Raw genomic sequence first — 23586 nt, 5'->3', positions numbered from 1 at the left:
AAAGAGAAACATTTAAGGCTGAGCGTGAAACAGCTGGTCTGTGGCAGCCTAAATGGAATGAGAATCAGACAGTCCTTGCCGCAGCCATACATACCCTAGATGGCGCAGTGGCTGGGAGCTGGATTTTAGGGATTGTGGAGCAATTCAAGGGCGAGGGCTGCTGCTGACTGTGGACAGATGGATCGAGGGGATGTGAGGAAGGAGATTGTGGTGGGAAATGCTTGTAGAGGAAAGCCAGGCAGCCATGGAAGCAAGGCGATACTGCTGAGTCACGCTAGGTGGTGGAGCCATCACCATAGCCTCTCTCCCTCCACACGCCAGCACTGGCTGCTGAACAATAAAGAGGCTGGCCCATCAAATGCCTGATGCACTGAAGTACAAAGTAGGACCCCACCCAGGGTGCTCCTTTAAGTGCCTGACACGTTGATCAACAGAGTAGGACCCCAGGCAAGGGGGCCTTCTAAGTGCCTGAACAGGGAAAGTTATGGAGAAGACTGGTCAAAGAGGCCTTCTGGTCACCAGCTACAAGAGGCTTGAAAAAAGACTCTGATAGGGCCATAACTCCTTCCGCAGAGGCAGTCTGTGTCCCTGCATGCTTGGCACTCCCAGGGTCCCTGCAAGCCAAGCAGCTGCACTAGCTTCATGGTCAACTCTCACTGGGTTTCACATTTTTGGATATTTGTTTTACTCTCACTTAATGCCCAGAGAATCCCAGGGATGCAGGAGCCTGGTGGGCTGCCGTCTATGGGGTCGCACAGAGTCAGACATGACTGAAGTGACTTAGCAGCAGCAGCAGTATAGAAGGGGAAGGGGATGACAGAGGATGAGATGAAGTGACTTAGCATCAGCAATGCCATAACAAACCATTTGTGGAATCTTCGCTCCTGAGCAGAGATCAAGCCCTGAGCCTTTAGAGTAGCAGCACTGACTCAAAGACCCTAGACTACCAGAGAACCAACCTTCAGTTCAGTTCAGTTCAGTCGCTTAGTTGTGTCCGACTCTTTGCGACCCCATGAATCACAGCATGCCAGGCTTCCCTGTCCATCACCAACTCCTGGAGTTCACTACAAAACTATATATTTCATGGTTCAGTCAGTTCAGTCACTCAGTCGTGTCTGACTCTTTGCAACCCCATGAATCGCAGCACGCCAGGCCTTCCTTGTCCATCACCAACTCCTGGAGTTCACTCAAACTCATGTCCATGGAGTCGGTGATGCCCTCTAACCATCTCATCCTCTGTCGTCCCCTTCTCCTCCTGCCCCTAATCCCTCCCAGCATCAGGGTCTTTTCCAGTGAGTCAACTATTCACACGAGGTGGCCAAAGTATTGGAGTTTCAGCTTTAGCAACCAACCCTAGGAGGTATCAAATAGTGAGAACTCACACAAAGGAAACCACTGTAATACCAGACCAGGCATCACCCAACTACCAATAGCACCCTGTGCACAGGTTTAAACAACAAACAAACCACAAATACAAACCCAGTCATCAGCAGACAGGATGACCAACTCACTCAGCCTTGCGCATCAGAGGAAAAACAAACAACAAACAAACAAAAACTCAGCACAAATCTCACCCTATAAAAAGCTTACATAAACCACTGGGCAAACCTTAGAGGGCAGAAATCAAAAGGAAGAAAGAATTCAACCTTGAAGCCTGGAAAAAGGAGACCCCAAACACAGTAAGTTTAAAAAAAAATAATGAAAAGGCAGAGAAATATGACACAAATGAAGGAAAAAACGAGAAACACAGAAGTCCAAATAAATGAAGAGGAAATAGGCAAACTACTGAAAAATAATTCAGAATAATGATAGTAAAGATGATTAAAAAAAAAAAAAAAAACAAAACCGAAAGCATAATGGAAAAAATGCAAGAATCAATTAACAAAGACCTAGAAAGATTAAAGAATAAACATGCAGAGACAAACAATACAATTACTGAAATTAAAAATACTCTAGAGGGAATCAACAGCAGAATATCTGAATCAGAATAACAAATTAGTGAGCTGGAAGATAAAATGGTGGAAATAACTTCTGAAGAGCAGAATAAAGTAAAAAGAATGACAAGAACTGAGGATAATCTCAGAGACTTCTGGGACAATTTCAAATGCACCGACATTCAAATAATAGGTGTTCCAGGAAAAGAGAAAGAGAAAGAGTATGAGAAAATTTTTGAAGAGATTATAGTTGAAAATTTCCCCAACATGGAAAAGGAAATAGTCAATCAAGTCCAAAAGGCACAAAGAGTCCCATACAGGATAAACCCAAGGAGAAACACACCAATACACATACTAATCAAACTAACTAACGAAGACTAAACACAAAGAAAGAATATTAAAAGCAGCAAGGGAGAAGCAACAAGTAACATACAAGAGAAACCCCATACGCTTAACAGCTGATCTTTCAGCAGGAACTCTGCAGGCCAAAAGGGAATGACAGGATATATTTAAAGTACAGAAAGGGGAAAATCTACAACCAATATTACTGTATCCAGTAAGGATCTCATTGAAAATCGATGGAGAAATCCAAAGCTTCTCAGACAAGCAAAAGTTAAGAGAATTCAGTACCACCAAACCAGTTTTACCACAAATGATAAATGGACTTATATAGTCAAGAAATACAAGAGAAGCAAAATGATCTACAAATTAACCCTAAACAATTAAGAAAATGGCGGTAGGAACATGTATATCAATAATTACTTTAAATGTAAATGGATTAAATGCTCCAACCAAAAGACACAGACAGGCTGAATGGATATAAAAACAAGACCCATATATATTCTGTCTACAAGAAAACCAGTTTAGACCTCAAGACTCATACAGACTGAAAGTGAGAGGATGAAAAAATATATTCCATGCAAATAGGAAGCAAAAGAAAGCTGGAGTAGCAATTCTCATATCAGACAAAATAGATCTTAAAAAAGATTACAAAAGATAAGGAAGGACACTACAGAATGATCAAGGAATCAACCCAAGAGGAAGACATAACATTGTAAATATCTATGCACCCAACATAGAAGCACCTCAATACATAAGACAAACACTAACAGACATAAAGGAGAAATTGACAGTAACACAATAATAGTAGGAGATTTTAACACCCAACTCACACCAGTGGAAAGATCATCAAAACAGAAAGTTAATAAGGAAACACACTTTAAATGATACATTAGATGAGATGGATCTCATTTATCTCTTCATGACATTCCATTCAAATGAAGAAGAATACACCTTCTTCTCAAGTGCACATGGAACATTCTCCAGGATAGACCACATCTTGGGTCACAAATCAAACCTCAGTAAATTTAAGAAAATTGAAATCATATCAAGCAGCTTCTCTGACCTCAAGGCTATAAGACTAGATATCATTTACAAGAAGAAAAAAAAATGTAAGAAACACAAACACATGGAGGTTAAACACCACATTTCCAAATAACCAACAAGTTGCTGAAGAAATCAAAAGGGAAATCAAAATATTTCTAGGAACAAAAGACAATGAAAATATGACAACTCAAAACCGATAGGATTCAGCAAAAGCAGTCCTAAGATGGAGGTGTATAGGAATACAATCTTACCTCAAGAAACAAGAAAAAGATTGAATAGACAACCTAACTTTACACCTACAACAATTGGACAAAGAAGAACAGAAAAAAAAAAACACCCAAAATTAGTAGAAGGAAAGAAATCATAATAATCCAAGTAGAAATAAATGAAAATTAACTGAAAGAAACAATAGTGAAGATTAATAAAACTAAAAGCTGATTCTTTGAGAAGATAAAACTGACAAACCTTTTGCCAGATTCATCAAGAAAAAAAGAGAGAAGGATCAAATCAACAAAATTAGAAATGAAAAAGGAGAGCTTACAACAGACAATCCAAGAATTCAAAGGATTATAAGAGACTATTATGAACAACGATATGGCAATAAAATGGATAACCTGGAAGAAACAGGCAGATTCTTAGAAAAGTTCAACCTTCCAATACTGAACCAGGAAGAAATAGAAATTATGAACAACCCAATTACAAGCACTGAAATTGAAGCTTTGATCAAAAATCTCCCAAAAAACAAAAGCCCAGGACCAGATGGCTTCACAGGAGAATTCTATCAAACATTTAGAGAAGATCTAATGCCTATCCTTCTAAAACTTTTTCCAAAAATTGCAGAGGAAGGAACACTTCCAAACTCATTCTTCAAGGCCACCATCATTCTGATACCAAAACCAGACAATGACAACACAAAAAAACAAAACTACAGGCCAATGCCACTGATAAACATAGATGTAAAAATCCTCAAAAAAATTTTAGCAAACAGAATTCAGCAACACATCAAAAAGCTCATATACCATGATCAAGTTGGGTTTATTCCAGGAATGCAAGGATACTTCAGTATATGCAAATCAATCAATGTGATACCCCATAATAACAAATTGAAAGATAAAGCCATATGATAATCTCAATGGATGCAGAAAAAGTCTTTGACAAAATTCAACATGCATTTATGATTAAAACTCTTCAAAAAATGGACATAGAAGGAGCCTATCTTAACATAGTAAAGGCCATATATGATAACCTTACAGCAAACATTATTCTCAATGGTGAAAAACTGAAAGCATTCCCTCTAAGATCAGGAACAAGACAAGGGTGTCCACTTTCACCACTTTTATTCAACATAGTTCTGGAAGTCCTAGATACAGCAATTAGAGAAGAAAAAGAAATAAAAGGAATCCAGATTGGAAAAGAAGAAGTAAAGCTCTCACTGTCTGCAGATGACATGATACTGTAGATAGAAAACCCTAAAGATAATATCAGAAAATTACTAGAGCTAATCAATGAATTTAGCAAAGTTGCAGGATACAAAATCAATACACAGAAATCACTTTCATTTCTATATACTAGCAATGAAAAATCAGAAAGATAAATTAGAGAATCAATCCCATTCACCATTGCAACAAAAAGAAATAAAATCTAGGAATAAACTTACCTAAGGAGACAAAAGAACTGTACACAGAAAATTATAAGGCACTGATGAAAGAAATCAAAGATGACATAAACAGATGGAGAGATATTCCATATTCCTGGGTAGGAAGAACCAATATTGTGAAAATGACTATGCTGCCAAACACAATCTACAGATTCAATGCAATCCCTTTCAAATTACCAATGGCATTTTTCACAGAACTAGAACAAAAAATTTCACAACTCATGTGGAAACACAAAAGACCCCAAATAGCCAAAACAGTCTTGAGAAAAGAATGGAGCTGGAAGAATCAATCTTCCTGGCTTCAGATTATACTACAAAGCTACAGTCATCAAGACAGTATGGTACTGGCACAAAAAACAAAAATATAGTCCAATGGAACAAGATAGAAAGCCCAGAAATTAACCCATGCACCTACAGGTACCTTATTTTTGACAAAGGAGGCAAAAATATACAATGGGGTTAAAGACAGCCTCTTCAATAAATGGTGCTGGGGAAACTGGACAGCTACATGTAAAAGAATGAAATTAGAACATTTCCTAACACCATGCTGCTAAGTTGCTGCTAAGTGGCTTCAGTCATGTCCAACTCTGTGTGACCGCATAGATGGCAACCCACCAGGCTCCCCCATCCCTGAGATTCTCCAGGCAAGAACACTGGAGTGGGTTGCTATTTCCTTCTCCAATGCATGAAAGTGAAAAGTGAAAGTGAAGTCGCTCAGTCATGTCCGATTCTTCGCAACCTCGTGGACTGAAGCTTACCAGGCTCCTATGCCCATGGAATTTTCCAGGCAAGAGTACTGGAGTGGGTTGCCATTGCCTACTCCATCCTAACACCATACACAAAGATAAACTCAAAATGGATTAAAGACCTAAATGTAAGACCAGAATCTATAAAACTCTTAGAGGAAAACATAGGCAGAACACTCAGTGACATAAATTAAAGCAAGATCTTCTATGACCCAGCACCTAGAGTAATAGAAATAAAAGCAAAAGTAAACAAGTGGGACCTGATTAAACTTAAAAGCTTTTGCATGGCAAAGGAAACTATAAGCAAGGTGAAAAGACAACCCTCAGAATGGGAGAAAATAATAGCAAATGAAACAACTGACAAAGGATTAATTTCAAAAATATACAAGCAGCTCATACAACTCAATACCAGAAAACAAACAACCCAATCAAAAGTGGGGAAAAGACTTGAACAGACATTTCTCCAAAGAAGACATACAGATGGCTAACAAACACATGCACATGAAAAGCTGTTCAACATCGCTCATTATTAGAGAAATGCAAATCGAAACTACAGTGAGATATCACTTCACACGGGTCAGAATAACCATCATCAAAAAGTCTACAGACAATAAATGCTGGAGAGGGTGTGGAGAAAAGGGAATGCTCTTGCATTGTTGGTGGGAATGTAAATTGATACAGCCACTACGGAAGACGGTATGGAGATTCTGTAAAAAACTAGGAATAAAACCACCATACAACCCATCAATCCCACTCCTAGGCATATACCCTGAGGAAACCAGGGTTGAAAAAGACACATGTATCCCATTGTTCATTGCAGCACTATTTGCAATAGCTAGAACATGGAAGCAACTTAGATGCCCATCAGCAGATGGATGGATAAAGAAGTTGCAGTACATATACACAATGAAATATTACTCAGCCATAAAGAGGAATACATTTGAGTCAGTTCTGATGAGGTGGATGAACCTAGAACCTATTGTACAGAGTGAAGTGAGTCAGAAAGAGAAAGTTAAATGTCGTATTCTAATGCACATATATGGAATCTAGAAAAATGGTTCTGAAGAATTTATTTACAGGGCAGCATTGGAGAAAAAGACATAGAGAATAGACTTACGGACATGGGGAGAGGGGAGGAGAGGGTGAGATGTATGGAAAGAGTAACATGGAAACTTACATTACCATATGTAAAATAGATAGCCAAGTGGGAATTTGCTGTATTTACTCAGGAAACTCAAACAGGGGCTCTGTATCAACCTAGAGGGGTGAGATGGGAAGGGAGATGGAAAGGAGATTCAAAGGGAGAGGATATATGTATACCTATGGGCAATTCATGTTGAAGTTTGACAGAAAACAACAAACTTCTGTAAAGCAATTATCCTTCAATAAAATAATAAATTAAAATTTTTAAAAGAAGTCTTCTCCAACACCACAGTTCAAAAGCATCAATTCTTTGGCGCTCAGCTTTCCTTATGGTCCAACTCTCACATCCATGCATGACTACTGGAAAAAGCGTAGCTTTGACTACACAGACCTTTGCTGGCAAAGTAATGCCTCTGTTTTTTAATATGCTATCTAAGTTGATCATAACTTTTCTTCCAAGGAGCAAGCATCTTTTAATTTCATTTCTGGAGTCACCATCTGCAATGATTTTTGAGCCAAAAAAATAAAATAAAATTGGTCACTGTTTTCACTGTTTCTCCATCTATTTGCCATGAAGTGATAGGACCAGATGCCACGATCTTAGTTATTGAATATTGAGTTTTAAGCCAGCTTTTTTACTCTCCTCTCTCATTTTCAATAAGCTCTTTAGTTCCTCTTCACTTTCTGCCATAAGGCTGGTATCATTTGCGTATCTGAGGTTATTGATATTTCTCCTAGAAATCTTGATTACAGCTTGTGCTTCATCCAGCCTGGCATTTCTCATGATGTTCTCTGCATATAAGTTAAATAAGCAGTGTGACAGTATACAGCCTTGACACACTCCCTTCCCAATTTGGGACCAGCCTGTTGTTCCGTGTCCAGTTCTAACTGTTGCTTCTTGACCTGCATGCAGATTTCTCAGGAGATAGGTCAGGTGGTCTGGTATTCCCATTACTTGAAGAATTTTCCACAGTTTGTTGTGATCCACACAGTCAAAGGCTTTAGCATAGTTAATAACGTGGAAGTAGATGTTTTTCTGGAACTCTATTGCCTTTTCTATGATCCAACAGAGGGTGGCAATTTGATCTCTGCTTCCTCTGCCTTTTCTAAATCCAGCTTAAACATCTGGAAGTTCATGGTTCACATACTGTTGAAGCCTGGCTTGGAGAACTTTGAGAATTACTTTGACAGTGTGTGAGATGAGTGCAATCTTGCAGTAGTGTGAACATCCATTGGCATTGCCCTTTTTTAGGATTAGAATGAAAGCTGACACTTTCTAGTCCTGTGACCACTGCTGAGCTTTCCAGATTTGCTGGCATATTGAGTGCAGCACTTCTAGCATCTTTTAGGATTTGAAATAGCTCAACTGGAATTCCATCACTTCCACTAGCTTTGCTTGTAGTGCTGCTTCCTAAAGCCCATTTGACTTGGCATTCCATGATGTCTGGCTCGAGGTGAGTGATCACACCATCGTGGTTATCTAGGTCATGAAGAACTTGCTTGAATAGTTCTTCTGTGTATTCTTGCCACCTCTTGTTAATCTCTTCTGCTTCTGTTAGGTCCACACCATTTCTGTACTTTATTGTGCCCATCTTTGCTTAAAATGTTCCCTTGGTATATCTAATTTTCTTGAAAGATCTCTGGTCTTTCCCATTCTGTTGTTCTAATGGGAAAACAATAAAATGGGAAATTACTAAATAACTGCAAAAATTTCCCCTTTGATAAAAGTAACAAAACACTGGCATAAAATGATCAACATAAACTTTTTTAAGACCTCTGAAAATTAACCACAGACTTGAAAAAATCCAAAGAGCATATATTCAAGAAAAAGTGCTAAATCTCTAAATATCTTTGTGGCATTTTAACTGGCCTATTACCTTCCAACTCATCCCAGCCCATTCCAGGAGCCTTGCAAACCAGCCATCTCCCAACCGTAATAGTAAAGAACATACAAAGAGTATCTTAGTTCAGTTCAGTCGCTCAATCGTGTCCAACTCTTTGCAACCCCATGAATAGCAGCACGCCAGGCCTCCCTGTCCATCACCAACTCCCAGAGTTCACTCAAACTCATGTCCATCGAGTCGGTGATGCCATCCAGCCATCTCATCCTCTGTCGTTCCCTTCTCCTCCTGCCCCCAATCCCTCCCAGCATCAGAGTCTTTTCTAATGAGTCAACTCTTCACATGAGGTGGCCAAATCACTGGAGTTTCAGCTTCAGCATCAGTCCTTCCAATGAACACCCAGGACTGATCTCCTTTAGGATGGACTGATTGGATCTCCTTGCAGTCCAAGGGACTCTCAAGAGTCTTCTCCAACACCACAGTTCAAAAGCTTCAATTCTTCAGTGCTCAGCTTTCTTTATAGTCCAACTCTCACATCCATGCCTGACAACTGGAAAAACCATAGCCTTGACTAGACGGACCTTTATTGGCAAAGTAATGTCTCTGCTTTTCAATCTGCTGTCTAGGTTGGTCATAAGTTTCCTTCCAAGAGTAAGCGTCTTTTAATTTCATGGCTGCAATCACCATCTGCAGTGATTTTGGAGCCCCCAAAAATAAAGTCTGACACTGTTTCCACTGTTTCCCCATCTATTTCCCATGAACTGATGGGACTGGATGCCATGATCTTCGTTTTCTGAATGTTGAGCTTTAAGCCAACTTTTTCACTCTCCTCTTTCACTTTCATCAAGAGGCTTTTTAGTTCCTCTTCACTTTCTGCCATAAGGGTGGTGTCATCTGCATATCTGAGGTTATTGATATTTCTCCCAGCAATCTTGATTCCAGCTTGTGCTTCTTCCAGCCCACCGTTTCTCATGATGTACTCTGCATATAAGTTAAATAAGCAGGGTGACAATATACAACCCTGACACACTCCTTTTGCTATTTGGAACCAGTCTGTTGTTCTATTTCCACTTCTAACCGTTGCTTCCTGATCTGCATATAGGTTTCTCAAGAGGCAGGTCAGGTGGTCTGGTATTCCCATCTTTTTCAGAATTTTCCACAGTTTATTGTGATCCACACAGTCAAAGGCTTTGGCATAGTCAATAATGCAGAAATAGATGTTTTTCTGGAACTCTCTTGCTTTTTCCATGATGCAGCAGATGTTGGCAATTTGACCTCTGGTTCCTCTGCCTTTCTAAAACCAGTCTGAACATCTGGAAGTTCACATTTCATGTATTGCTGAAGCCTGGCTTGGAGAATTTTGAGCATTACTTTACTAGCGTGTGAGATGAGTGCAGTTGTGCAGTAGTTTGAGCATTCTTTGGCATTACCTTTCTTTGGGATTGGAATGAAAACTGACCTTTTCCGGTCCTGTGGCCACTGCTGAGTTTTCCAAATTTGCTGGCATATTGAGTGCAGCACTTTCACAGCATCATCTTTCAGGATTTGGAATAGCTCAACTGGAATTTCATCACCTCCACTAGCTTTGTTCGTAGTGATGCTTTCTAAGGCCCACTTGACTTAACATTCCAGGATATCTGGCTCTAGGTGAGTGATCACACCATCGTGATTCTCTGGGTCATGAAGATCTTTTTTGTACAGTTCTTCTGTGTATTCTTGCCACTTCTTCTTAATATCTTCTGCTTCTGTTAGGTCCATACAATTTCTGTCCTTTATCGAGCCCATCTTTGCATGAAATGTTCCCTTGGTGTCTCTAATTTTCTTGAAGAGATCTCTAGTCTTTCCCATTCTGTTGTTTTCCTCTATTTCTTTGCATTGATGGCTGAGGAAGGCTTTTTTTATCTCTCCTTGCTATCCTTTGGAACTCAGCATCCATATGCTTATATCTTTCCTTTTCTCCTTTGCTTTTTGCTTCTCTTCTTTTCACAGCTATTTGTAAGGCCTTCCCAGACAGCCATTTGGCTTTTTTGCATTTCTTTTCCATGGGGATGGTCTTGATCCCTATCTCCTGTACAATGTCACGAACCTCCGTCCATAGTTCATCAGGCACTCTATCTATCAGATCTAGTCCCTTAAATCTATTTCTCACTTCCACTGTATAATCATAAGGGACTTGATTTAGGTCATACCTGAATGGTCTAGTGGTTTTCCCTACTTTCTTCAATTTAAGTCTGAATTTGGCAATAAGGAGTTCATGATCTGAGCCACAGTCAGCTCCTGGTCTTGTTTTTGTTGACGGTATAGAGCTTCTCCATCTTTGGCTGCAAAGAATATAATCAATCTGATTTTGGTGTTGACCATCTGGTGATGTCCATGTGTAGAGTCTTCTCTTGTGTTGTTGGAAGAGGGTGTTTGCTATGAGTAGTGCGTTCCTTTGCCAAAACTCTATTAGCCTTTGCCCTACTTCATTCCATATTCCAAGGCCAAATTTGCCTGTTACTCCAGGTGTTTCTTGACTTCCTACTTTTGCATTCCAGTCCCCTATAATGAAAAGGACATATTTTTTGGGTGTTAGTTCTAAAAGGTCTTGTAGGTCTTCATAGAACCGTTCAGTTTCAGCTTCTTCAGTGTTACTGGTTGGGGCATAGGCTTGGATCACCGTGATATTGAATGGTTTGCCTTGGAAACGAACAGAGATCATTCTGTTGTTTTTGAGACTGCATCCAAGTACTGCATTTCGGACTCTTTTGTTGACTTTGATGGCTACCCCATTTCTTCTAAGGCATTCATACCCACTGTAGTAGATACAATGGTCATCTGAGTTAAATTCACCCATTCCAGTCCATTTTAGTTCACTGATTCCTAGAATGTCAACGTTCATTCTTTGCCATCTCCTGTTTTACCTCTTACAATTTGCCTTGATTCATGGACCTAACATTCCAGGTTCCTATGTAATAGTGTTCTTTACAGCATCAGACCTTGCTTCTATCACCAGTCACATCCACAATTTGGTATTGTTTTTGCTTTGGCTCCATCCCTTCATTCTTTCTGGAGTTATTTCTCCACTAATCTCCAGTAGCATATTGGGCACCTACTGACCTGGGGAGTTCCTCTTTCAGTATCCTATCATTTTGCCTTTTCATACTGTTCATGGGTTTCTCAAGGCAAGAATACTGAAGTGGTTTGCCATTCCCGTCTCCAGCGGACCACATTCTGTCAGACCTCTCCACCATGACATGTCCATCTTAGGTGGCCCCACACAGCATGGCTTAGTTTCATTGAGTTACACAAGGCTGTGGTCCATGTGATCAGATTGGCTAGTTTTCTGTGATTATGGTTTCAGTGTGTCTGCCCTCTGATGCCCTCTTGCAATACCTACCATCTTATTTGGGCTTCTCTTACCTTGGATGTGGGATATCTCTTCACAGCTGCTCCAGCAAAGTGCAGCAGCTGCTCCTTACCCTGGACGAGGTCTCCCCTCCTGACCTTGGACATGGAGTAGCTCCTCTTGGCCGTCGCCCCTGACCTGGGACGTGGGGTAGCTCCTCTCGGTTGCCACCCCTGACAGACAAAAAGAAACACAAAGCACGATTATAAAATGGACTAGGAGTTGGATAGACATTTCTCCAAAGACAATATAAAAATGCTCAAAAAGCACGTGGAAATATGTTTAACCTCAATAGCCATCTTGGGCATGCAAATCAATACCATGATGAGTTATCACTTCCCACCCACTAAACGGGATATAACCAAACAACATTAACAAATATTGGAGAGGATATGAAGATATTATAACTTCCACACAGTACTGATGAGTAAATTTGTGCAAACACTTTGAAAAACAGTTGAACATTTCCTAAAATGGTTAAACATGGAGTAATCATTTGATTCTGCAATCCTATTCTCAGATATATATGCAAGAAAAAGTAAAACCATATGACAACACAGCTACTTTAAATACAGAAAAATTAATGTTGTGACTAAAGTTGGTGGGGAAAAGATAAAGTATTTAAATGCTTAAAGATTCCTATAGATTATTTACAAAAAAAAAAAAATAACTTTCAAATATTTGAGGAGAAGGCCATCACAGAAGAAGGTGTAAGTTGTCTAAATTCTTTTTTTTTTTTTAACTGGAGACAAAAGATACACTCTGTGGTTGCAAAGCAAGGAGAAATTCTTATGTTTATAGTAACCAGAACACACAAAACTTAGAAAATTGAGGTAGGAAATTATATTCATTGCAAGTTATTTTTCAATATTTCTTATTTTACTGTGCCAAAAACTTTAAAATAAGTGGAAACTAATTGAGCCTTTCTAGAAAGAAACAGCACTTCATAAATATTCAAGTCACACCTGAAAAAAAAAAGGTAATAAAAATTAGTGACAAAAGTGAGATGTAATATCTAGACTTTGGTAAATGAGTAATTTGGGGAAGCTAATGAGATGGCTGGATATAAGGTAGAATTTTGGATATATGAACATATTGATGAATTTTCATACCAGGTTAGTAATTGGAATATATTTTGAAAAATAATCAGAAGTTTAACTGACAGTAGTGCTCATTTGTTTTACATCTAAAGTGGTAAATATTTATCTCAAGCCCACTCCATGCGTGATCCTTTGTGTTGGTATTTAATTGATCACCATCGGTTACAAGAATGTCATGTTACAACTATCTTTACATACAGATTCTTCCCTAAAGACTGATTAATATCAAATGTTTTCAATTCTGCCCACAACTCTAGTCAGTGGAGCAGAGATAAGAACACAAAATTAAAACAGTTTCCGGAAAAAGAGGGCCTTTCTTCCCCTAGAAAACTATAAATAGTAAATGTCTCTTGGCTTTCTAGAAAGTGTTTTAGTTGTTAGCAAATCTTTCAGTAGCTTCTTTCTACAAAATGAAGATCTTTTATTATCTTTTTCATTTTCTGTGTTATGCGACCTTCGTTCTACCAGGTAATAGATGCTTCTGGTGTGATTGTATGTATCATATGGTTGTTGTTATTGCGCCAGGCTAAAAATAGAAGTATTCAATTATAAATTAGAAAGTGTAGGTTTCTAATAAAATCTTTCGATTAAAAAATCTCTTGAAAAAAAGTCTCTTGATGATATTGAAACTCAGTTTCCTATTTTAGAATAGTGCTATACCAATACTTTATTTCAATTTGAAAATCAAAATGCAAATAAAATAAGCTGATTAAGGTGAGATTTTTTTCTTCTTGGAGTGTTTATTTGTTTTGATATTCAAGTTATTAAGAATATAATAATTTATTTAATTTATTTAGTCTTCTATCAGTGAAGACTTCATAATAAATTGAACCCCAGGGAAGATGAATAGACTAAGAATAGGTATATGTCTCTTGGGATACCAATAACAAACTCTATAAAATGATCCAGAATATAGTCTCAAAATATGCTGGGCAATGAGGTGCAATGAGAATAAAAAGGCAGGTAAAGAAATAGGACCTTAAAAATCTTAGTTGAATTAGTTAATGCATTAGTAAAGGAATACAACAGTAGTTTTAAAATCAGTTAAAAGTGAATCATCAAAATATGTAGCTCCAGGGATGATTACATGCTCTTTTTAATATGTGTTGCCACTGAGGTAATCCAGACTCTAACAAGGGAGATACAAATATGTGCCCCAAAGTGTGTTAATTTGGCACTAGAGAGCTGGAATTTCAAAAGGTGCAGCATGTATTTAGAAATAGAACTGAATTCAAACTTAGAAAATCTGGATTTTATTACTAACTCCCTACTCAATAGCTTGTGCACATTGCCACTTAGAGAATTTAAGTGGGTTTTTAATGTCCTTAACAAAAAGCAAAGGAAATACAGCAGAATCAATAGCAATTGTAGAAAAGGTAAAATACCTGACATAAAACTTTGTTCTTGTTATGAAATGCCAGCTGAAATGGACAGAATGCTCTATGTTTGGCCTTTCATAGATCAATCAATAAATAAAAACAAATTAAAAAAAACAGGAAAGGCAATTCAAGATATCAAAGTGAGTGGCTTTGAAAGAGTTCATCAAGTAGTACATATCACTTGCAGAATGGTGTGGTTTGACTCTTGATAAAACCTTAAAGTAAAAAAAGAAGCAATAAAAAGTGTCTAATCTAAGTGAATACTTTGTGAGGATGTCAGATGAGTGTTTGGTCCAGAGTGATACCATGCTGGAGAGACGAGTTGTGAAATGATGAAATCAATACTGATGTTGATTAAAACATGAAGGAATGGCCAGTATTTTAGGGGAAGTGCAAGCATAAAATAATCTATAGGGATAGTGAACATGGCATACTATAATAGTTTGTATAGTGAGCTTGCCATTAAATGGGCCAGGTTTTCCATTAAGGACCTGGAGCTCCTTTGTAGCTGTGGTAAAAGCTTTAGTTTTCTTAACTGTAAAATGGATGGTAATTTAATTTCATAAGGTTTTGAAAAGATTAAAAGAAACAGTGTAAGCAAAGTATTTATCACACTGAAGACTGCATTGCAATATTTCAAGAAATGAAAGAAGAGGAATAGAAGTAGAAAGAAAAAAGACGAGGAAGCAGTAGAGGATAAGGAGTACAAGAACGTACTCAAGTGCAGCCAGCTCTTCTTTCATTAACAATAAAAATTATACCAATAATATAATAAGCAAAGTATATAAGCAGTAAAATAAAGAAAAAGCAAGAAAAATTGTACAAAACAAATAACCATAGGCATATAAATTAAAGTTGCAGTGGATGCCATTTTGGGGGGGATGTAAAATTTACATACACTGTTGGTGGCAATATATAAACTAAAAACTCTAGAATCAAACTCTTTCACCATTATCCTAAACATATATTATGCAAAGATTAAGATATGTAATATGAATTTGTTTATAATAACCTGACATGGTTGTATGGCAGAAGTCAGCAAATATTGTAAAACAACTATCTTCCAATTAAAAATAAATTTAAAAAATAACCTCGTAAAGTTCTAAATGTTATGTAGCTGAAAAATTGATAAATTATCTTATATATAATTTCAAGGGAATATTATGTAGCTCTAAAACTTTTGAATCTTGTTGAAGACCAATATATGTCATGCAATCTAATCATGTATTAATTCAGAATATTTCAATTTTACATGTATAATGGAGATATATAATATTTTAGTGTCTTTTTATTTTTTGGCATTTTGTAAATTTGTTACAGTGTACACATAGGACTTTTTATAATCACAAATAGTACATCCTTAAATTAAAAAATCAGTAATTTCAATTACTCTTCTTTTATTCTAGCCTTGGTGGATCCTGAACGATGCTCAAAATTGTATGGTCAATGTAAGAAACGCTGTGCTAGGTATGAAAAGCAAATTGAGCTATGTTTGTCACCAAGTAAGATTTGCTGCATTGAGAGGGCATTCGAGGATGATTGATCTTGAAAAGGAAGATTTACCTCTGACCAAAGGAGTCGGACACGACTGAGCGACTGAACTGAACTGAACTCAAAGGAATCATGTGTGCCCCCAGTGCAGAGAGATGTCGGAATGCAATTAGAAGCTCTGTAATAAATAACTAAACCAATATTGTTATCTTCCTTCATAGATGTTAATTAGGTGTTCAATGGAATGAGGTAGGATCTATCTTATTTTCTCTAAAAGGTTTGATAGAGGCATGCTGTGCTGTGCTGTGCTTAGTCACTCAGTCATGTCCGACTCTTTGCAACTCTATGGACTTTAGCTTGCCAGGCCTCCCTGTCCATGGGCATTCTCTAGGCAAGAATACTTGAGTGGGTTGCGGCGCCCTCCTTCAGGGGATCTTCCCAACCCAGGGATCGAACCCAGGAATCGAACCCACGTCTCCCATATTTCAGGCAGATTTTTTACCATCTGAACCACCAGGGAAGCCCAAGAATACTGGAATGGGTACCCTATCACTTTTCCAGGGGATCTTCCCAATTCAGGGATTGAACCCAGGTCTCCTGCACTGCAGGTAGATTCTTTACCATCTAAGCCAAGAGGAAAGCCCTGATAGAGGCATATCTTTTGCTAATTTTTTATCGTGGGTACTATATTTGCATCAGTGTCGGACCACTTTTTTTGTGTCTGGTGGTTCACCTAAACTTATACCACTGAGCACTTTCCAATGTAACTATGATCTCTATAGAAACTTGGTTCATGAAAATTAATACTTATAAGTTTGTCAATTGTCTAAATATCCTCATCACATTATTGACATTAACAGACAGGAAACCTAAGTAAGAGATGAATGCATGAGCTACAGTAGAGCATGGAGATATTTATTGGCCTTTTCGCTCTTCTACCAAGGTTTTTCTCTTTCAAAAAGACATTTTATTTTATATTATCTGATGCTTATGCACTTGACCCTTGAATAAGATGAATGCATGAGCTACAGTAGAGCATGGAGATATTTATTGGCTTTTTCTCTCTTCTACCAAGGTTTTTCTCTTTCAAAAAGACATTTTATTTTATATTATCTGATGCTTATGCACTTGACCCTTGAATACCTCAAATTTGAACTGCAAGGTCCACTTACATGTCAACTTTTTTCAATAGTAAATACTACAGTGCTATACCATCCTGCTTGGTTGGACTTGGGGAGGCAGAACCACCAATAACAAGGAACCAAGATACAGAAGAACAGTGGATATAAAGGACAGGTTATAATTATATATAGATTTTTGGCTGTGTGGAGGGTGAGAACACCTAGCCCCCATGGACAGTGGGGCTTGGCAAGCTATAATCCATGGGATTGCAAAGAATCAGGCATGACTGAGCGACTAAGCACAGCACAGCACAGCATAAGTACTAAACACGAATAGTCTTTTAATGTTAAAAGTTGGGGGAGAAACATGAAGACTAGAATTTGTTTTTCAGCTAAAATCAAGGGATAAATCTACCCTTTATCAATATTCTATAATGTCCCCAAACATATTTTTAATCATCATATTCTTTAGAACTAATTTAACTACATGCCCAAGATTATTGCCTTTTTTTTTTTTTTTAATTGAAAATCTGGTGAACCTAGGGAATGTCTACGTTAAAGAATTTGTACCAAGATGGACTTCATATAGCCACCAGGGGTTTAAGTGTTGTGTACCTCAGAGGAAAATGTTGAATTCAAGTAGAATGTATCCATTAGAGGCAAGAAGATTAGCCAGAATCTGTACTTCTATAGGCTCAAGAACCAGATAACAGTATCCAATTCAAAGATTTGAGAACAGAAGAGAGACATATATAAAGAAATTCAAGGATAAGTAACAAGTTGACAACACTGAATGCAATAAGAAATAAGGCAAAGTAACTCAAGATTTACTTTAAAACTTTGAGGAGAGGGATTCTGGAAGATGGTACCAGCAACACAGTTTTTTTAAATAGAACAAATAATAGGAAAACCAAAATGCGTGAAAAAATTATAACAAACTAGGTGACAAGATATCTCCACATACTTTATCATAAAAATGGGTGGAGGGGGAAAAAAACACCAATAGCTTAAAGTCTATTGTGAAATCTGTATCTAATGGGAGAAATCAGATGGAAGAAATGCAGTCTTTCTTTGGATGTGCAGAAAAGTGGAGTCCCATACAATGACTGCTGTTGGAAGAAGAGCATACCGATTTGTTTATATCAGCTATATCTAGGAGGGATTTTTCACTTTAACAGTGGGCAAGTGAAGTGATTAGCAATATATGAAGGGGTTGAGAAAATCTACTCCTATGAAATCCTGAAATTGAGCAGATGGGGATCATTTCCAAGAAACACCTCCATATTAAGAAAAACACTACTGGGAGTGGAAAGGAAACTTGGCCACGACTGGGAAAATTGAGGAAAGGGAAAATGAGTTTTAACTCATGCCTGCAGTCAGTGGCAGATCTGTATCCAGAATTCCCATTTCCCAATAGCCTGATTCGGTGTTTTAATTAAGAACAAAGATCCATGTACATTATCCCCAGTTCTAGAGCTCCAGCCAAGGTATTGTCAGCACTGTGTATTGACTTGCTTTTCATATTTCACTGTACTCTGACTCCGAGAGATACCACTCTCTTGGAGCCTCAGCTGGATTTCAAGTAAATTATGAAGTCTTAGAAAGGGTTTATATCTATTACTTTGTCTCTCCTCAAACTTATAACAGGCTTGTAACCATAGTAGATATCAATCAATAAATGTTGGAAAATAATAAGAACATTTATCCTAGACATTTCAGTTTTCCACCTGTTCTTTTTTCCATTTCAAAGATATTTATTAGATGCCCATTTTCATTGAAATATAGTGGATGTACAATATTATATTAGTTTCAGGTGGACTATATAAAGACTTGACATTTACATATGTTAAGAAATTATCACCATGATGTCTAGTAACCTTATGTCTCCATACAAAGTTATTACAGTAGTATTGACTATTCCCTGTGCTATTCATTACATCCCTGTGATTTATTTGTTGCATAACTAACTCGAGATTTGTACCTCTTTTTCTTTTCTGGTAACCACCCATTTGTTCTCTGTATCTGTAAATCTGTTTTCATTTTGTTTTATTTAATTGTTTTGCTTTTGAGATTCTGCATATAGGTGACATCATGAAGTATTGGCATACTGTCAGTAGGAGGAACATAAATTTTTGAAACTCCTGGATCAAAGTACATTTTTAATGTTTATACACAGGATGTCATGCCTGTTTTTCCACAGTAAGCCCACAGGTCTTGATTGCTCTTTAAAGAACAAAAAAATGAACAGATGATTATGAAACATGTCACAAATGCATTTATTTATATTTTTCTAATTCCAAGTGAGTTAAATATTTTAGGTCAGTTTACTGGCTATTTTCATTTATTCTCCTATGACTTGCTTTTTTTCATAAATAGCTCTTAATTTTCTTTAGAATGATTTGTAGTTTTAAAATAATTTGCACTCACTTTTTATGTACAATAACCCTTTGGCTATTACATTTTGTAAGTATTTTTATTTAAGCTTTTCTGGATTTTCATTCATAAATAAATTATAAATGTGTATACATTAAATAATATTATATTTTGTATAACTATTAAGGCCTTTCTTCTTGATTAGAAAGTCCCTCCCTGTGACAAGATTATAAATATGTCCATATTTATTTTTTATATATTCTATATGCATGCATGTATAAATATACATACAGATATACATATACTTCATTTTAAAGAATATAATTATATATAATTTTATTAATATTCAGCATATGTTAGCAGACATGGGTTTTTGCACATTTTTTCTGATAGTTTGCTGATCCCAACATCATTTGTGCCACATTTGTGCCACATTTTCCACACAGATTTGACATGCTATATTCATGAGAAACTAAATTTATGAATATACATGTGGACCTGCAGATCAATTGACCAATTTTTTAAAAATATCATCTTATTCTGAATACTGTGACTTTGTAGTATGCTGATACCTAGTAAAGTACATCTTTCTTTGTGCTGTTTTTTAGGTTACTTTGTCTTTAGATCTTGCCCTTGATCCTATCTGCTCAACCATCAGAAATCAATGTTACAACTCTGATACCACAGACAGTCTCACTTTCTTGGGTTCCTATAGAAGTTTCTTCTTTTGAAGAACAAAGAGACTTTGCTATTGTACTTTTATTCAGTACATGTGATAGACTGTTAATTAAATTATTAGATGGGTGCTGTGCTTTGTCTTATGAATACCAGTTGAAATGATGTGCAATATGATTACTTAAAATATTTAACAAGTTCAACCAAGGTATTCCAGAAATAGCAAAATTATTTTTTAAAAGCCATACTAACAGGATTAGATATCTCAATGATTTCATAATAATAATATCACATAATTTTCTAGTATTTTACATTTACAAACATTTTTATCTTTGCTATGTCATAATCATTGAAAGAAATCAGAGCAAAATCACATTTTCACTGGTAAGATTTAAATAATTTAATCACACCTTTCATTACACAGTGTAGAAGGCAGTGAAGGGGTGTGACTCTGGTATCTAACATCTTGGGTTCAATTGCAATCATTACTATTTATTAACTGTACCAAGATGGGCAAATTATTTCATCTCCTTATGTCTCAGTTTCCACATTTATAAGCAAGAAATAATAATTTTACCTACCTTGTAAGGATAAAATGAGTTAACATATAGAAATAGTTGAAAACAGTGCCAAATGTTAGCTTTTATTGCTCAACAATCAAAACATAGTCAAAGCTATATAGTCATTCTATTAGTCTTATACAAATGTGAGAGTTGGACCATAAAGAAGGTTGAGTACCAAAGAAATGCTTTTGAATTGTGGCAGTGGAGAAGACTCTTGAGAGTCTCTTGTATTGAAAGGAGATCAAACTAGTCAGTCCTAAAGGAAATCAACCCTGAATATTCATTGGAAGGACTGATGTTGATGCTGAAGCTCCAATACTTTGGCCACCTGATGCAAAGAGCTAATTCATTGGAAAAGACCCTAATGTTGGGAAAGAGTGAAGGCGAAAAGATAAGGGGTTGGCTGAGGTTAAGATGGTTAGACAGCATCACTGACTCAATGGACAGGAGTTTGAGCAAACTCTAGGATATAGTGCAGGTCAGGGGAGCATGACCTGCTGCAGTCCATGGGGTCACAAAGAGTTGGACATGACTTAATGACTGAACAACAACAATGAAAAGGATGAGAAGCCTAGTTAGATAAATTGACCAAAATGTTTCTTAACAAATCAGTAACTTAAGAAAGGGGCTTCCCTGGTGGCTCAGAATCTGTCTGCTATGCAGGAGATGCAGGAGACATGGGTTCAATCCCTAGGTTGGTAAGATCCCCTGGAGGAGGGCATGGCAACCCATTCCAGTATCCTTGCCTGGAGAAGTCCATAGACAGAGGAGCCTGGAGGACTATGGTCCATGGGGTTGCAAAGAGTCAGACATGACTGAAGTGGCAGAGCACACACACACACAGAACATAAGGAAAAGAAATCAGGTACCATAACTTCTAGACAATTACTCTTCCCAGATTAAAAAGAGGTCCACCAAAGGAACCCACGGTATATGGAGAAGATGTTCTTTTGCTATTCTCATACTCATTTCTCCTTTAATGAGTTTTTGTGATTTCTGTAGCAGCAAAGGTAGCCTTTGCAATGACTCAGTCAGTCAGTTTAGTCACTCAGTCATGTGCAACTCTTTGAGACTCCATCAACTGCAGAAATCACAAAAATTCATTAAAGGAGAAATTTGAGTAAGCTCCAGGAGTTGGAGCTTACTCAAATTTCTCCTTTAATGAGTTTTTATGATTTCTCCAACTCCTGGAGCTTACTCAAACTCATGTCCATTGAGTCAGTTATGCCATCCAACCTTCTCATCCTCTGTCTTCCCCTTTTCCTCCTGCCTTCAATCTTTCCCAGCATCAGGGTCTTTTCCAATGAGTCAGTTCTTCACATCAGGTGGCCAAAGTATTGGAGTTTCAGCTTCAGTATCAGTCCTTCCAATGAATATTCAAGACTGATGTCCTTTAAGATGGACTGGTTGGATCTCCTTGTTGTCCAACTGACTCTCAAGAGTTTTCTCAATTCTTCAGTGCTCAGTTTTCTTTATAGTCCAACTCTCACATTCATACATGACTACTGGAAAAACCATAGCTTTGACTAGAGGGATCTTTGTTGGCAAAGTAATGTCTCTGCTTTTTAACATGGTGTCTATGTTGGTCATCACTTTTCTTCCAAGGAGCAAGCATCTTTTAACTAATTAATTAAAAGACACTTAAAAGATGCCTGCAGTACTAGTGTGCTGAAAATGAAACTATGTCCTAAAAACATCGGTCTTAGATGAGCACCAGAGGTTTGATAGCATTCTTTGGACTGAAGGTCATATCAAATCTGAAGCTATCAAGATTCACTTAGAATAATTATCAAGGTTTTGAACATACCCTAAGAATAAGTATCTTTTGGAAGACCTATACTATTTTTGCAAATTTGCTTCACGATTGGTCCTAGGAATTCAACAGTTTCCTGTATAACACCTATTGGATAATCTGGAAATCTGTTTCAGGTTTCTTGGTTCAGAAATTAAGCATAAGGAGGTTTATTGAATTTTTTTATCTTTAATAGAGAAACTTTCCTTGCTTTCTAAGAATAGAGAAATGGAATGCCTTTAAATTGGGCATTTCAGTAACACAGCTGTTTAATCAGTTCAGTTCAGTTCAGTCACTCAGTCATGTCCGACTCTTTGCCACCATTGGTGGCACCATGAATCGCAGCACTCCAGGCCTCCCTGTCCATCACCAACTCCCAGAGTTTATTCATACTCACGTCCATTGAGTCGGTGATGCCATCCAGCCATCTCATCCTCTGTCGTTCCCTTCTCCTCCTGTCCCCAATCCCTCCCAGCATCAGAGTCTTTTCCAATGAGTCAACTCTTCGCATGAGGTGGCCAAAGTACTGGAGTTTCAGCTTTAGCATCATTCCTTCCAAAGAAATCCCAGGGCTGATCTCCTTCAGAATGGACTGGTTGGATCTCCTTGCAGTCCAAGGGACTCTCAAGAGTCTTCTCCAACACCACAGTTGAAAAGCATCAATTCTTCGGTGCTCAGCTTTCTTCCCAGTCCAACTCTCACATCCATGCATGACTCCTGGAAAAACCACAGCCTTGACTAGACGGACCTTTGTTGGCAAAGTAATGTCTCTGCTTTTCAATATGCTATCTAGGTTGGTCATAACTTTCCTTCCAAGGAGTAAGTGTCTTTTTAATTTCATGGTAAATACATTTTCCAATAATCCTATTACTTCTGGATCTTAAAAAAAGAACCACAAAGCAAAACTTGACTTGAATCTTTAGCTAAATATCTCCTTTATATGACCATATATAAAATAACTACTTACGTACACCATTCAAATAATTCTCCTAGTAAG

General features: G+C 37.5%; 1 protein-coding gene across 1 annotated transcript; it reads left to right on the top strand.

The window, feature by feature from the left end:
• Positions 1–13605: 13605 nt before the first annotated feature.
• DEFB114 (defensin beta 114) lies at positions 13606–16117 on the top strand. Its single transcript, XM_027525443.1, has 2 exons — positions 13606–13672; positions 15981–16117. Exons 1-2 carry the CDS (start codon positions 13606–13608, stop codon positions 16115–16117), a joined length of 204 nt encoding a protein of 67 aa, XP_027381244.1.
• Positions 16118–23586: the final 7469 nt, after the last annotated feature.

Source organism: Bos indicus x Bos taurus, chromosome 23, assembly GCF_003369695.1.
Source record: "Bos indicus x Bos taurus breed Angus x Brahman F1 hybrid chromosome 23, Bos_hybrid_MaternalHap_v2.0, whole genome shotgun sequence".
Taxonomy (NCBI): Eukaryota; Metazoa; Chordata; class Mammalia; order Artiodactyla; family Bovidae; genus Bos; species Bos indicus x Bos taurus.
This window is presented reverse-complemented; position numbering and strand designations above follow the sequence as displayed.